The 18,144-nt window shown below is 46.8% G+C and overlaps 1 protein-coding gene across 4 annotated transcripts in view; it reads left to right on the top strand.

Annotated features, from left to right (window-relative positions):
• The first annotated feature begins 14,368 nt into the window (after positions 1-14,368).
• FAM193B (family with sequence similarity 193 member B) overlaps positions 14,369-18,144 on the top strand; it is a 74,762-nt gene continuing 70,986 nt past the window's right edge. For 2 of the 4 annotated variants that reach the window (XM_056575022.1, XM_056575023.1), the window contains exon 1: positions 14,369-14,953. In XM_056575022.1, the coding sequence (XP_056430997.1) occupies positions 14,810-14,953 (144 nt within the window). In that variant the 5' untranslated portion in view covers positions 14,369-14,809. The remainder of the gene's footprint in view (positions 14,954-18,144) is intronic. The other 2 variants (XM_056575024.1, XM_056575021.1) reach the window with 1 other exon arrangement.

Here is an 18,144-nt window from a genome sequence, read left to right as displayed (position 1 = left end):
ACCCTTTGGAAAAATAACTGAAATCAGTCGCTTACCAAACCATCAATAAGCTTCTTACACATCTCAGCCGGAATATTGGACCACTCTTCCTTTGCAAACTGCTCCAGGTCTCTCTTATTGGAAGGCGCCTTTTCCCAACAGCAATTTTAATATCTCTCCACAGGTGTTCAATGGGATTTAGATCTGGACTCATTGTTGGCTTCAGAACTCTCCAGCGCTTTGTTGCCATCCATTTCTGGGTGCTTTTTGACGTATGTTTGAAGACCCAAGATCTCGGATGCAAACCCAGCTTTCTGACACTGGGCTGTACAGTGCGACCTAAAATCCGTTTGGTAATCCTCAGATTTCATGATGCCTTGCATACATTCAAGGCACCCAGTGCCAGAGGCAACAAAACAACCCCAAAACCTCATTGAACCTCCACCATATTTCACTGTAGGTACTGTGTTCTTTTCTTTGTAGGCCTCATTCCGTTTTAGGTAAACAGAATCATGTGCTTTACCAAAAAGCTCTATCTTGGTCTCATCTGTCCACAATACATTTTCCCAGAAGGATTTTGGCTTACTCAAGTTCATTTTGGCAAAATGTATTCTTGCTTTTTTATGTCTCTGTGTCAGCAGTCCTGGGTCTGGGTCTCCTGCCATAGCATTTCATTTCATTTCATTTAACCCCTTCAGGACGGAGCCCATTTTGGCCTTAAGGACCGGAGCGTTTTTTGCACATCTGACCACTGTCACTTTAATCATTAATAACTCTGGAATGCTTTTAGTTATCATTCTGATTCTGAGATTGTTTTTTCGTGACATATTCTACTTTAACATAGTGGTAAATTTTTGTCGATACTTGCATCCTTTCTTGGTGAAAAATCCGTAAATTTGATGAAAAATTTGAAAATTTAGCATTTTTCGAACTTTGAAGCTTTCTGCTTGTAAGGAAAATGGATATTATGAATACATTTTTTTTTGGTTCACATATACAATATGTCTACTTTATGTTTGCATCATAAAATTGATGAGTTTTTACTTTTGGAAGACACCAGAGGGCTTCAACGGTCAGCAGCAATTTTCCGATTTTTCACAAAATTTTCAAACTCAGTATTTTTCAGGGACCAGTTCAGGTTTGAAGTGGATTTGAAGGGTCTTCATATTAGAAATACCCCATAAATGACCCCATTATAAAAACTACACCCCCCAAAGTATTCAAAATGACATTCAGTCAGCGTTTTAACCCTTTAGGTGTTTCACACGAATAGCAGCAAAGTGAAGGAGAAAATTCACAATCTTCATTTTTTACACTCGCATGTTCTTGTAGACCCAATTTTAGAATTTTTACAAGGGGTAAAAGGAGAAAATGTATACTTATATTTGTAGCCCAATTTCTCTCGAGTAAGCACATACCTCATATGTCTATGTAAAGTGTTCGGCGGGCGCAGTAGAGGGCTCAGAAGGGAAGGAGCGACAAGGGGATTTTGGAGAGTACGTTTTTCTGAAATGGTTTTTGGGGGGCATGTTACCTTTAGGAAGCCCTTATGGTGCCAGAACAGCAAAAAAAAAACACATGGCATACCATTTTGGAAACTAGACCCCTCGGGGAATGTAACAAGGAATAAAGTGAGCCTTAATACCCCACAGGTGTTTCACGACTTTTGCAAATGTAAAAAAAAAAAAAAAATTTTTACCTAAAATGCTTGTTTTCCCAAAAAAAATTTATTTTTAAAAAGGGTAATAGCAGAAAATACCCCTAAAAATTTGAAGCCCAATTTCTCCCGATTCAGAAAACACCCCATATGGGGGTGAAAAGTGCTCTGCTGGCGCACTACAGGTCTCAGAAGAGAAGGAGTCACATTTGGCTTTTTGAACGCAAATTTTGCTCTGGGGGCATGCCGCATTTAGGAAGCCCCTATGGTGCCAGGATAGCAAAAAAAAAAAACACATGGCATACCATTTTGGAAACTAGACCCCTCGGGGAACATAACAAGGGGTTAAGTGAACCTTTATACCCCACAGGTGTTTCACGACTTTTGCATATGTAAATTTTTTTTTTTTTTTTTTACCTAAAATGCTTGTTTTCCCAAAAATTTTACATTTTTAAAAAGGGTAAAAGCAGAAAATACCCCCCAAAATTTGTAACACAATTTCTCCCGAGTAGGGCGATACCCCATATGTGACCCTAAACTGTTGCCTTGAAATACGACAGGGCTCCAAAGTGAGAGCGCCATGCGCATTTGAGGCCTAAATTAGGGATTGCATAGGGGTGGACATAGGGGTATTCTACGCCAGTGATTCCCAAACAGGGTGCCTCCAGCTGTTGCAAAACTCCCAGCATGCCTGGACAGTCAACGGCTGTCCGACAATACTGGGAGTTGTTTTGCAACAGCTGGAGGCTCCGTTCTGGAAACAGTGGTGTACCAGACGTTTTTCATTTTTATTGGGGAGGGGAGGGGGGCTGTGTAGGGGTATGTGTTTATGTAGTGTTTTTTACTTTTTATTTTATTTTTTGTGGTAGTGTAGTGTAGTGTTTTTAGGGTACAGTCGCACAGGCGGGGGTTCACAGTAGTTTCTCGCTGGCAATTTGAGCTGCAGCAGAAAGTTTGCGGCAGATCAAATTTGCAGCCAGATACTTACTGTAATCCTCCGCCCATGTGAGTGTACCCTGTACGTTCACATTGGGGGGGGGGGACATCCAGCTGTTGCATAACTACAACACCTAGCATGCCCGTTGGCTGTCGGTGACTGCTGAGAGTTGCAGTTTTGCAACAACTGTAGGCACACTGGTTATGTATCACTGAGTTTGTGACCTAACTCAGTGTTTCACAACCAGTGTGCCTCCAGCTGTTGCAAAACTACAACTCCCAGCATGTACGGTGCATGGTGTACGGTGACTGCTGAGAGTTGTAGTTTGCAACAGCTGGAGGCACACCGGTCGTGAAACACTGAGTTAGGTAAAAAAAAACTCTGAGTTTCACAACCAGTGTGCCTTCAGCTGTTGCAAAACTACAACTCTCAGCAGTCACCGACAGCCAACGGGCATGCTGGGAGTTGTAGTTATGCAACCAGCAGATGCACCACTACAACTCCCAGCATGCACTTTAGCTGTTTGTGCAAGCTGGGAGTTGTAGTTATACAACAGCTGAAGGTACACTTTTCCATAGAAAGAATGTGCCTCCAGCTGTTGCAAAACCATAAGTCCCAGCATGCCCATAAGGGAATGCTGGGAGTTGTGGTGGTCTGCCTCCTGCTGTTGCATAACTACAGCTCCCAGCATGCCCTTTTTGCATGCTGGGAGCTGTTGCTAAGCAACAGCAGGAGGCTGTCACTCACCTCCAACGATCCAGACGCTGCAGGTCAGTCCCGCCGCCGCAGCTGCTCCTGGGGCCCCGATCCCAACAGGGGCGCCGGGGATCGGGGTCCCCAGCACCGGGGGTCGTCTTCCCGCACCCGCTCACGTCCTCCAGAAGAAGGGCGGAGCGGGTGCGGGAGTGACACCCGCAGCAGGCGCCCTGATTGGTCGGCCGGTAATCCGGCCGACGAATCAGGGCGATCGTGAGGTGGCACCAGTGCCACCTCACCCCTGCAGGCTCTGGCTGTTCGGGGCCGTCAGAGACGGCCCCGAACAGCCAGTAATTCCGGATCACTGGAGACCCGATTGACCCGGAATCGCCGCAGATCGCTGGACTGAATTGTCCAGCGATCTGCGGCGATCGCCGACATGGGGGGGCACAATGACCCCCCTGGGCGATATGCCGGGATGCCTGCTGAACGATTTCAGCAGGCATCCGGCTCCGGTCCCCAACCGGCTAGCGGTGGGGGCCGGAATTCCCACGGGCGTATGGATACGCCCTCGGTCCTTAAGGACTCGGGATTCAGGGCGTATCCATACGCCCTATGTCCTGAAGAGGTTAAAAGTCGATGGATAGTTCGCTCTGACACTGATGCTCCCTGAGCCTGCAGGACAGCTTGAATATCTTTTATCTTTGGAACTTGTTTGGGGCTGCTTATCCACCATCCAGACTATCCTGCGTTGACATCTTTAATACATTTTTCTCTTCCGTCCACACTTAGGCTAAGTTTCCACTTGTTTTTTTTTCTGGCAGTTTTTGGAAAACTGCCACTGCAGTTTTTGAGCCAAAGTCAGAAGTGGATCCATAAGGGTGGAGAAGTGTAAGTTCTTCTTTTTATATGTCCAATTCCTTTTGAATACACTTCTGGCTTTGGCTCTAAAACTGCAGTAGTAGTTTTCCAAAAACTGCCAGAAAAAAATAAAAACAAGTGGAAACTTAGCCTTAGGGAGAATAGCTACAGTGCCAAGGGTTGCAAACTTCTTGATAATGTTGCGCTCTGTGGACAAAGGCAAATCTAGATCTCTGGAGATGGACTTGTAACCTTGAGATTGTAGATATTTTTCCACAATTTTCATTCTCAAGTCCTCAAGGGACAGTTCTCTTCTCCTCTTTCTGTTGTCCATGCTTAGTGTGGCTCACACAGACACACAATGCAAATACTAAGTTAACTTCTCTCCTTTGTATTTGCTTTCAGGTGTGATTTTTATATTGCCCAAACCTGTTACTTGCCCCAGGTGAGTTTAAAGGAGCATCACATGCTTGAAACAATCTTATTTTTCCACAATTTTGAAAGGGTGCCAATAATTTTGTCCAGACCATTTTTGGAGTTTGGTGTGACATTATGTAGAATATGCTTTTTTTCCTCCATTTTTTGGTTTAGTTCTAATACCCACAAAGGGAATAAACATGTGTATAGCAAAACATGTGTTACTGCAATCCTATTCTGTGATAAATACTTCATTTTCTTGAAAAATTTCAGGGGTGTCAACATTTACGGCCATGACTGTAGATGGCTGTATCCCTAGGAGAAAATGGCGCTACTTTGGAAGCTATGGACACAGTGTCGTTTACACTCTCCCATAAAGCATTTTCACATTAGAATCCACAACAGTAATATTTTGTCATTTTTGAAATTTTATTTGAAGTCAGTGGAGAAAATTCCTCAAATTCTTCAGAGGTCTGAGGAGCCCACACAACAGGACACCTTCAGAGGTCTGAGGAGCCCATACCACAGGACACCTTCAGAGGTCTGAGGAGCACACACCACAGGACACCTTCAGAGGTCACACACCACAGGACACCTTCAGAGGTCTGAGGAGCCCACACCACAGGACACCTTCAGAGGTCTGAGGAGCCCACACCACAGGACACCTTCAGAGGTCTGAGAAGCACACACCACAGGACGCCTTCAGAGTTCTGAGGAGCCCACACCACTGGACACCTTCAGAGGTCTGAGGAGCCCACTCTACAGTACACCTTCAGAGGTCTGGGGGGCCCACTCTACACTACACCTTCAGAGGTCTGAGGAGCCCAAACAACTGGAAACCTTCAGAAGTCTGAGGAACCCACTCTGCAGTACACCTTCAAAGGACTGAGGAGCCCACACCACAGGTCACCTTCTGCGGTCTGAGGAGCCCACTCTACAGTACATCTTCAGTGGTCTGAGGAACCTACACCACAGGACACCTTCTGAGGAGCCCACTCCACAGGACATCTTCAGAGGTCTGAGGAGCCCATACCACAGGACACCTTCAGTGGTCTGAGGAGCCCACACCACAGGACACCTTCAGAGGTCTGAGGAGCCCACACCACAGGACACCTTCAGAGGTCTGAGGAGCCCACACCACAGGACACCTTCAGAGGCCTGAGGAGCCCACACCACAGGACACCTTCAGAGGTCCGAGGAGCCCACTCCACAGGACACCTTCAGAGGTCTGAGCAGCCCACACCACAGGACAACTTCAGAAGTCTGAGGAACACACACCACAGGACACCTTCAGAGGCCTGAGGAGCCCACACCACAGGACACCTTCAGAGGTCTGAGGAGCCCACACCACAGGACACCTTCTGAGGTCTGAGGAGCCCACACCACAGGACACCTTCTGAGGTCTGAGGAGCCCACACCACAGGACACCTTCTGAGGTCTGAGGAGCCCACACCAGTGGGACATTTTCAGAGGTCTGAGGAGCCCACACCAGGGGGACACTTTCAGAGGTCTGAGGAGCTCAAGCCAGAACAGTTCTGGTAAGACTAGGGTCATATACTGTACTTTATATAGTATTTTGAGGCTGAAGTTGGTTTCTTATTCGTCCAGTTTCTTATTCACTGAAGTTGGTTTCTTATTCGCGCATTGTCTTAGTGATGACTATGACTAATAAACCTTTTCTCCACTTATTTCTCTGCAGTAAATCTGTTTTTTATATATAAATGTTCAATATTATTTGGGAACAATCAAATTCAGAAGAAAAAATCTGTATTGTTTGTATTTTTCCTGAAAAAAAATTATATTAAAAAAAGGATGAAAAAACATGCGTTTTGAATAAGTAACTGATGAATTTAAGGGGTTAAACGCTGTTGGGCCACTGAATTAAAGATGGAAATATAAAGAGTAAGAGCCCCTCCATAATACCCAACTGTATCCAGCCTGGCCCAAACAATGGATTGGCATTAAAACAGGTGCCAACCTTGCCAACTATATACATTTTTTGAATTTTGAATAAGTAACTGGTGATTTCAAGGGGTTAAACGCTGTTGGGCCACTGACCTGAGGGTTGAAAAATAAAGGGTAAGTGCCCTTCCATAATACACAACTGTATCCAGCCTGGCCCAAACTGTGGATTGGCATTAAAACAGGTGCCAACCTTGCCAACTATATACATCTTTTGCATTTTGAATAAGTAACTGGTGATTTCAAGGGGTAAAACGCTGTTGGGCCACTGACCTGAGGGTTGAAAAATAAAGGGTAAGTGCCCCTCCATAATACCCAACTGTATCCAGCCTGGCCCAAACAGTGGATTGGCATTAAAACAGGTGCCAACCTTGCCAACTATATACATTTTTTGCATTTTGAATAAGTAACTGGCGATTTCAAGGGGTTAAACGCTGTTGGGCCACTGACTTGAAGGTTGAAAAATAAAGGGTAAGTGCCCCTCCATAATACCCAACTGTATCCAGCCTGGCCCAAACAGTGGATTGCCATTAAAACAGGTGCCAACCTTGCCAACTATATACATTTTTTGCATTTTGAATAAGTAACTGGTGATTTCAAGGGGTAAAATGCTGTTGGGCCACTGACCTGAGGGTTGAAAAATAAAGGGTAAGTGCCCCTCCAAAATACCCATTTGTATACAGCCTGACCCAAACAGTGTATTGACATTAAAACAAGTGCCAACCTTGCCAACTATATACATTTTTTGCATTTTGAATAAGTAACTGGTTGTTACGCTGAGCACTCCGGGTCCCTGCTCCTCCCCGGAGCGCTCGCGGCGTTCGTCTCTGTGCAGCGTCTTGGTCAGACCTGCTGACCGGGAGCGCTGCACTAGTGTCACCGGCGGGGATGCGATCCGCGTAGCGGGACGCGCCCGCCCGCGGGTCGCATCCCAATCTCCTCACCTGCCCCGTCCTCTGTCTGCTCAGTCCCGGCACACGCGGCCCCGCTCTCTAGGGCGCGCGCACGCCAGTTCTCTGAAATTTAAAGGGCCAGTGCGCCATTGATTGGTGCCTGGCCCAATCAGTACCTGTACCTGTACCTTGCCTATTTAAACCCACTTCCCCTTCCTGTCCTTGCCAGATCTTGTTGCCATGTGCCCTGTGAAAGCGTTTAGTGTGTTCCCAAGCCTGTGTATCCAGACCTTCTGCTGTTGCCCCTGACTATGACTCTTGCTGCCTGCCCTGACCTTCTGCTACGTCCGACCTTGCTCTTACCTTGTCCCTTGTACCGCGCCTGTCTCAGCTGTCAGCTGGGGTTGAGTCGCTATCGGGTGGAAGGACCTGGGGGTTACCTGCCGCTGCAAGTCCATCCCGCTTTGCGGCGGGCTCTGGTGAAAACCAGTAACCCCTTAGACTCCGTTCCCCTGGTACGGCCCACGTCATCACCCCACTGACACAGAGGATCCACCACCAGTGTCCACGCTGCATACCTATCCGGATCCTGACAGTAGATACGGCCATGGATCCCGCTGAGGTCCCGCTGCCTAGTGTCGCTGACCTAACCATGGTGGTCGCCCAGCAATCCCAACAGATCGCGCAGCAAGGACAGCAGCTGACTCAACTGACCGTCATGCTGCAACAACTTTTGCCACAGCTTCAGCAATCATCTCCTCCGCCAGCTCCTGCATCTCCTCCGCAGCGAGTGGCCGCTCCCAGCCTCCGCCTGTCTCTACCGGACAAGTTTGATGGGGACTCTAAACAGTGCCGTGGATTCCTGTCCCAGTGTTCCCTACACTTGGAGATGATGTCGGAGCAATTCCCCACTGAACGGTCTAAGGTGGCTTTCGTGGTCAGTCTCCTGTCTGGAAAGGCCTTGTCATGGGCCACACTGCTCTTGGACCGCAACGATCCTGCCACTGCTACTATCCAGTCCTTCTTCGCTGAAGTTCGTAGTGTCTTTGAGGAGCCAGCCCGAGCCTGAGGGTTGAAAAATAAAGGGTAAGGGCCCCTCCATAATACCCAACTTCATCCAGCCTGGCCCAAACTGTTAATTGGCATGAAAACAAGTAACTGGTGATTTCAAGGGGTTAAATGATGTTGGCCCACTGAATTAAGGATGGAAATATAAAGAGTAAGGGCCCCTCCATAATACCCAACTGTATACAGCCTGGCCCAAACAGCGGATTGGCATTAAAACATTTTTTTGCATTTTGAATAAGTAACTGATGATTTCAAGGGGTTAAATGCCATTGGGCCACTGACCTGAGGGTTGAAAAAATAAAGGGTAAGGGCCCCTCCCTAATATCCAACTGTATCCAGCCTGGACCAAACAGTGGATTGGCATTAAAACAGATGAAACCTTGCCAACTTTATACATTTTCTACATTTTGAATAATTAACTGGTGATTTCAAGGGGTTAAATACTGTTGGGCCACTGACCTGAGGGTTGAAAAATAAAGAGTAAGGGTCCCTCCAAAATACCTAACTGTATCCAGCCTGGCCCAAACTGTGGATTAGCAAGAAAACAGTTGCTAACTTTGCCAACTATTTACATTTTCAGTATTTGAATAAGTAACTGAGGAATTTAATGGGTTAAATGCTGTTGGGCCACTGAGCTAAGGGTGGAAATTGAAAGAGCAAGGACCCTTCCATAATACCCAACTGGGTAACTGAGGAATTAAAGGGGTTAAACGTATTTGGGTCACTGAGCTGAGGGTTGGTATCTGGCTGATACTGAAAATACAGGGAAACCTATGTGTTTCTTTTTAATAAAAATAAATAAATAAAATAGGTTGCCCCTATTTTCACCATCAGCCAGATGCCAACCAAGCAGCAACAGCCTGACATTACCAGGGTGGGCGAGGACCATTGTTACTGGCCCTCCCCAGACTAAATAATGCCAGCCTGTTACTGCCTTGGCACAGGAGCCCCATTTTTGACGCTCCAGGCCTGTTGGTACTGGCTCTTCCCGGAACCCCTGTGGTGGTGGGTACCGGGGTAATAATTGGGGGTTAGTTTTTGGGGCTAACTCTAAGCTCCGGCTTAGTAATGCATTCCGTCTATAAGACAGATTCCACTACTAAGCCTGCAAAGGAATAAAAAAAAAAAAAAACAACAACACAACATATTTAAAAAATTTTTTTCCCAAATGCCACTCCCTTACAAGCCCTCATTAACAATTTTATTAACATTCAAAAAAATTAAATAAAAAGCTGGTCATCAATGTAGTCCACCAAATCTGAACTTGTCCACAGAATACACAGATCTGAAATGAGAAGAAAAACCCACAGAAAATAGGTGATGTGTCTGCACATCTCCTGCCTGTGCAGCACAACTACTACTCCTTACAGTAAGGGCATGCTGGGAGATGTGCGGGAGGGTGACAGGCTTGTCACCCACTCGCACATCGTCTACCCAAGGAGCACAACAACCTGTGCCTTTTTGTGTGACTTAACAATCCTGTAAAAAGCAAGTTTTTTTAAGCTAGGTCTGACCTCGCTTACACTTGCCACTTTTTAAAGGGGTTCTGCAACTTTTTTTTTTTTTGCTTAAGTGCGACTTTCGCACTTGATAAGTTCCCGACCACAGCAAAGTGAAAACGGAAAATTGCTTAGGTAAGGCTGATTGGTGCTTTATGCTTACCCACGAAGGTCACACAAAAAATTGCTTAGGCACACGTGCGACTTTTGGCAGGCAAAATAGACAAACCTTCAGAATCCCTTGATAAATGTCCCTCATGGAGATCCTGACATGGAGATTATATTCCTTTCCAAAGGAGAAACCAAGGTCACTTTTGAGGGTGACAACAAGCGATATTTTGTAATGATACAAAATGGCTTCAGGGGCAATACCACAGCCGAGGGCAATACCACAGCCGAGGGCAATACCACAGCCGCGGGCAATACCACAGCCACAGACAATACCACAGCCGCGGGCAATACCACAGCCACAGACAATACCACATCCACAGACAATACCACAGCCGAGGGCAATACCACAGCCGAAGGCAATACCACAGCCGAGGGCAATACCACAGCCGCGGGCAATACCACAGCTGCGGGCAATACCACAGCCGAGGGTAATACCACAGCCGCAGGCAATACCACAGCCACGGGCAATACCACGCAATACCACAGCCGAGGTTAATACCACAGCCACAGGCAATACCACAGCCACGGCAATACCACAGTCACAGGCAATACCACAGCCACAGGAAATACCACAGCCACGGGCAATACCACAGCCGCGGGCAATACCACAGCCACGAGCAATACCACAGCTGCAGGCAATACCACAGCCATGGGCAATATCACAGCCGCGGGCAATACCACAGCCACGGACAATACCACAGCCGCGGGCAATACCACAGCCACAGACAATACCACAGCCGCTGGCAATACCACAGCCGAGGGCAATACCACAGCCGCGGGCAATACCACAGCCACGGGCAATACCACAGCCGCGGGCAATACCACAGCCACGAGCAATACCACAGCTGCAGGCAATACCACAGCCATGGGCAATACCACAGCCGCGGGCAATACCACAGCCACGGACAATACCACAGCCGCGGGCAATACCACAGCCACAGACAATACCACAGCCGCTGGCAATACCACAGCCGAGGGCAATACCACAGCCGCGGGCAATACCACAGCCACGGGCAATACCACAGCCGCGGGAAATACCACAGCCACGGGCAATACCACAGCCGTGGGCAATACCACAGCCACGGGCAATACCACAGCCACAAACAATACCACAGCCGCAGACAATGCCACAGGCAATACCACAGCCGCGAGCAATATCACAGCCTTGGGCAATACCACAACCACGGGCAATACCACAGCCGTGGGCAATACCACAGCCACCTGCAATACCACAGCCGCTGGCAATACCACAGCCACGGGCAATACCACAGCCGCGGGCAATACCACAGCCGTGGGCAATACCACAGCCGAGGGTAATACCACAGCCGTAGGCAATACCACAGCCACGGGCAATACCACAGCCAAGGTTAATACCACAGCCACAGGCAATACCACAGCCACGGCAATACCACAGTCACGGGCAATACCACAGCCACAGGAAATACCACAGCCACGGGCAATACCACAGCCGCGGGCAATACCACAGCCACGAGCAATACCACAGCTGCAGGCAATACCACAGCCACGGGCAATACCACAGCCGCGGGCAATACCACAGCCACGGACAATACCACAGCCGCGGGCAATACCACAGCCACAGACAATACCACAGCCGCTGGCAATACCACAGCCACAAGCAATACCACAGCCATGGGCAATACAACAGCCGCAGGCAATACCACAGCCACGGGCAATACCACAGCCGCGGGCAATACCACAGTCACGGGCAATACCACAGCCGCGGTCAATACCACAGCCACGGGCAATACCACAGCCACAAACAATACCACAGCCGCAGACAATGCCACAGGCAATACCACAGCCGCGGGCAATATCACAGCCTCGGGCAATACCACAACCACGGGCAATACCACAGCCGTGGGCAATACCACAGCCGCCTGCAATACCACAGCCGCTGGCAATACCACAGCCACGGGCAATACCACAGCCGCGGGCAATACCACAGCCGCAGGCAATACCACAGCCGCTGGCAATACCACAGCCGCGGTCAATACCACAGCCAAGGGCAATACCACAGCCGCTGGCAATACCACAGCCACGGGCAATACCACAGCCGCGGGCAATACCACAGCCGCTGGCAATACCACAGCCGCGGTCAATACCACAGCCACGGGCAATACAACAGCCACAGGCAATACCACAGCCGAGGGCAATACCACAGCCGAGGGCAATACTACAGCCACAGGCAATACCACAGCCGCGGTCATGAAGGGTGTTGGGGCTATACAGGGCAAGCAGATTTTAAGATGCCCTTCCACAAAAAAAAATTATAGCACTTGTTTTTTGGCCAATACCTTTTTGGATATAACATAGGGGCCATTATTCTTCTTATTTATTTCCTCACTTGAGTGGCCCAATGGTGTTTAACCCCTTTAAATCACCAGTTACTTAAATGTAGAAAATTTATATAGTTGACTAGGTTGGCACCTGTTTTCTTGCCAATCCACAGTTTGGGCCAGGTTGGGTATTATGGAGGGGCCCTAACTCTTTCTATTTCCACCCTTACGTCAGTGGCCCAACAGCGTTTAACCCCTTAAATTCATCAATTACTTATTCAAATACTGAAACTGCATATAGTTGGCAAGGTTGGCACCCGTTTTTGTGCCAACCCACTGTTTGGACCAGGCTGGATACAGTTGTGTATTATGGAGGGGCCCTTACCCTTTATTTTTCAATCCTCAGGTCAGTGGCCCAATAGCGTTTAACCCCTTGAAATCACCAGTTACTTATTAAAAATGTAGAAAATGTACATAGTTGGCAAGGTTGGCACCTGTTTTAATGCCAATCCACAGTTTGGGTCAGGCTGGATACAATTGGGTTTTATGGAGAAGCCCTTACTCTTTATTTTTCCATCCATAATTCAGTGGCCCAATGGCGTTTAACCCCTTGAAATCACCAGTTACTTATTCAAAATGCAAAAAATGTATATAGTTGGCAAGGTTGGCACCTGTTTTAATGCCAATCCACTGTTTAGGCCAGGCTGGATACAGTTGGGTGTTATGGAGGGGCCCTTACTCTTTATTTTTCAACCCTCAGGTCAGTGGCCCAACAGCATTTAACCCCTTAAAATCACCAGTTACTTATTCAAAATGTAGAAAATGTATATAGTTGGCAAGGTTGGCATCTGTTTTCATGCCAATCCACAGTTTGGGCCAGGCTGGATATGGTTGGGCATTATAGAGGGGCCATTACTCTTTATATTTCCATCCTTAATTCAGTGGCCCAATGGCGTTTAACCCCTTAAAATCATCAGTTACTTATTCAAAATTCAAAAAATGTATATGGTTGGCAAGGTTGGCACCTGCTTTAATGCCAATCCACTGTTTGGGCCAGGCTGGATATGGTTGGGTATTATGGAGTGGCCCTAACTCTTTATTTTTCAACCCTTTAGTCAGAGGCCCAAAAGCATTTAACCCCTTGAAATCCCCAGTTACTTATTCAAAATGTAGAAAATGTATATAGTTGGCAAGGTTGGCACCTGTTTTAATGCCAATCCATAGTTTGGGCCAGGCTGGATATGGTTAGGTATTATAGAGGGGCCCTTACGCTTTATTTTTTTATCCCTTAGGTCAGTGGCCCAACAGCTTTTAACCCCTTAAAATCATCAGTTACTTATTCAAAATGCAGAAAATGTATTTAGTTGGCAAGGTTGGCACCTGTTTTAATGCCAATCCACTGTTTGGGCCAGGATGGATACAGTTGGGTATTATGGAGGGGCCCTTACCCTATATTTTTAAACCGTTTGGTCAGTGGCCCAACAGCATTTAACCCCTTGAAATCACCAGTTACTTATTCAAAATGTAGAAAATGTATATCGTTGGCAAGGTTGGCACCTGTTTAGATGCCAATCCACTGTTTGGGCCAGGCTGGATACAGTTGGGTATTATGGAGGGGCCCTTACTCTTTATATTTCCATCCTTAATTCAGTGGCCCAAGGGCGTTTAACCCCTTGAAATCATCAGTTACTTATTCAAAATGCATATTTTTTCATGCATTTTTTTTCACTATTGTTTTTTTCAGGAAAAATACTAACAATGTAGATTTTTTTCTTCTGAATTTGATTGTTCCCAAATAATATTCAACATTTATGTATAAAAAACAGCTTTACTGCAGAGAAATAAGAGGAGAAAAGGTTTATTAGTCATAGTCATCTATAAGACAATGCGCGAATAAGAAACCAACTTCAGTGAATAAGAAACTGGCCGAATAAGAAACCAACTTCAGCCTAAACCTGACACTTCACCTGTATGCCCACCAGCCACAGTATGAACCAGGCTGGACCTACTACTTGTAACCCGCCCATCTATACTTTTATTACTAGCGCCCACGTTTACCCATCTACCCGCACATAAGCGACTGTCTGCCCATTCTAAAGATGGCGCAGCTTCTTTTAACCTGTCTCCGCAGTGCGTCGACGAGAGTTTGCCAGGAAGAAAAATGGCGGCAGTAACATCAGGTTCACTGTAGATGCCAGCTGCGCTATAACCTTTACCCTGTTGGCAAGGGGCGTGGTAATGGTTCCCAGCAAGCCGCCATATTGCCTGTTGTCCTGTCCAAGGGGTATAGGTCTGGATTGTTGCCTTTGGAAATTAAATTTGGCGTCGGAACGAGCTGTGGAAGTTCGGGAGGCCGCGGGAAGAGACGAGCCATGACCAGGAGGCGGAACAAGCAAGGAAGCCTCAGAAGGGAGCGGGCGCCGGGGCAGCAGAGGCCGGGGAAGGGGTCCCCCTCTTCTGATGGACTGGAGACAGATGCGAGGGAGAGCCCCGACGAGATGGGCAAAGGGGGGCAGGTAATGGGCCTCAATACTGTATACCTGTCCTCTGTATAACACACATCCCTGTACTGATACTGCTGCATGTCTGCCTCTGTATAACACACCCCTACTGCATGCATGTCCTCTGTATAACACACACCCCTGTACTGATACTGCATGCATGTCCTCTGTATAACACACACCCCTGTACTGATACTGTATACCTGTCCTCTGTATAACACACACCCCTGTACTGATACTGTATACCTGTCCTCTGTATAACACACACCCCTGTACTGATACTGTATACCTGTCCTCTGTATAACACACACCCCTGTACTGATACTGTATACCTGTCCTCTGTATAACACACACCCCTGTACTGATACTGTATACCTGTCCTCTGTATAACACACACCCCTGTACTGATACTGTATACCTGTCCTCTGTATAACACACACCCCTGTACTGATACTGTATACCTGTCCTCTGTATAACACACACCCCTGTACTGATACTGTATACCTGTCCTCTGTATAACACACACCCCTGTACTGATACTGTATACCTGTCCTCTGTATAACACACACACACCTGTACTGATACTGTATACCTGTCCTCTGTATAACACACACACACCTGTACTGATACTGCTGCATGTCTGTCCTCTGTATAACACACCCCTACTGCATGCATGTCCTCTGTATACCACACCCCTGTACTGATACTGTATACCTGTCCTCTGTATAACACACACCCCTGTACTATACTGTATACCTGTCCTCTGTATAACACACCCCTGTACTATACTGTATACCTGTCCTCTGTATAACACACACTCCTGTACTATACTGTATACCTGTCCTCTGTATAACACACCCCTGTACTGATACTGTATACCTGTCCTCTGTATAACACACACCCCTGTACTGATACTGTATACCTGTCCTCTGTATAACACACACCCCTGTACTATACTGTATACCTGTCCTCTGTATAACACACCCCTGTACTATACTGTATACCTGTCCTCTGTATAACACACTCCTGTACTATACTGTATACCTGTCCTCTGTATAACACACCCCTGTACTGATACTGTATACCTGTCCTCTGTATAACACACACACACACCCCTGTACTGATACTGCTGCATGTCTGCCTCTGTATAACACATACCCCTGTACTGATACTGCTGCATGTCTGCCTCTGTATAACACACACCCCCTGTACTGATACTGCTGCATGTCTGCCTCTGTATCACACCCCTACTGCATGCATGTCCTCTGTATAACACACACCCCTGTACTATACTGTATACCTGTCCTCTGTATAACACACTCCTGTACTATACTGTATACCTGTCCTCTGTATAACACACACACCCCTGTACTATACTGTATACCTGTACTCTGTATAACACACCCCTGTACTATACTGTATACCTGTCCTCTGTATAACACACACACACCCCTGTACTATACTGTATACCTGTCCTCTGTATAACACACCCCTGTACTATACTGTATACCTGTCCTCTGTATAACACACCCCTGTACTGATACTGTATACCTGTCCTCTGTATAACACACCCCTGTACTATACTGTATACCTGTCCTCTGTATAACACACCCCTACTGCATGCATGTCCTCTGTATAACACACACCCCTGTACTATACTGTATACCTGTCCTCTGTATAACACACACCCTTGTACTATACTGTATACCTGTCCTCTGTATAACACACTCCTGTACTATACTGTATACCTGTCCTCTGTATAACACACACACCCCTGTGCTATACTGTATACCTGTCCTCTGTATAACACACATACCCCTGTACTATACTGTATACCTGTCCTCTGTATAACACACCCCTGTACTATACTGTATACCTGTCCTCTGTATAACACACACCCCTGTACTGATACTGTATACCTGTCCTCTGTATAACACACACCCTTGTACTATACTGTATACCTGCCTCTGTATAACACACACCCATGTACTATACTGTATACCTGTCCTCTGTATAACACACCCCTACTGTATGCATGTCCTCTGTATAACACACACCCCTGTACTGATACTGCTGCATGTCTGCCTCTGTATAACACACCCCTGTACTATACTGTATACCTGTCCTCTGTATAACACACCCCTGTACTGATACTGTATACCTGTCCTCTGTATAACACACCCCTGTACTGATACTGTATACCTGTCCTCTGTATAACACACACCCCTGTACTATACTGTATACCTGTCCTCTGTATAACACACACCCCTGTACTGATACTGTATACCTGTCCTCTGTATAACACACACACCCCTGTACTATACTGTATACCTGTCCTCTGTATAACACACCCCTGTACTATACTGTATACCTGTCCTCTGTATAACACACCCCTGTACTATACTGTATACCTGTCCTCTATATAACACACACCCCTGTACTATACTGTATACCTGTCCTCTGTATAACACACACCCCTGTACTGATACTGTATACCTGTCCTCTGTATAACACACACCCCTGTACTGATACTGCTGCATGTCTGTCCTCTGTATAACACACCCTTACTGCATGCATGTCCTCTGTATAACACATACCCCTGTACTATACTGTATACCTGTCCTCTGTATAACACACCCCTGTACTATACTGTATACCTGTCCTCTGTATAACACACTCCTGTACTATACTGTATACCTGTCCTCTGTATAACACACACCCCTGTACTATACTGTATACCTGTCCTCTATATAACACACACCCCTGTACTATACTGTATACCTGTCCTCTGTATAACACACACCCCTGTACTGATACTGTATACCTGTCCTCTGTATAACACACACCCCTGTACTGATACTGTATACCTGTCCTCTGTATAACACACACCCCTGTACTGATACTGTATACCTGTCCTCTGTATAACACACACACAGCCCTGTACTATACTGTATACCTGTCCTCTGTATAACACACACACCCCTGTACTATACTGTATACCTGTCCTCTGTATAACACACACCCCTGTACTGATACTGCTGCATGTCTGTCCTCTGTATAACACACCCCTACTGCATGCATGTCCTCTGTATAACACACCCCTGTACCATACTGTATACCTCTCCTCTGTATAACACACCCCTACTGCATGCATGTCCTCTGTATAACACACCCCTGTACTATACTGTATACCTGTCCTCTGTATA

The sequence above is a fragment of the Hyla sarda genome, chromosome 4 (genome assembly GCF_029499605.1).
Source record: "Hyla sarda isolate aHylSar1 chromosome 4, aHylSar1.hap1, whole genome shotgun sequence".
Lineage (NCBI taxonomy): Eukaryota > Metazoa > Chordata > Amphibia > Anura > Hylidae > Hyla > Hyla sarda.
Note: the sequence above shows the minus strand (reverse complement) of the source record. Positions and strands in the feature narration are given on the sequence as shown.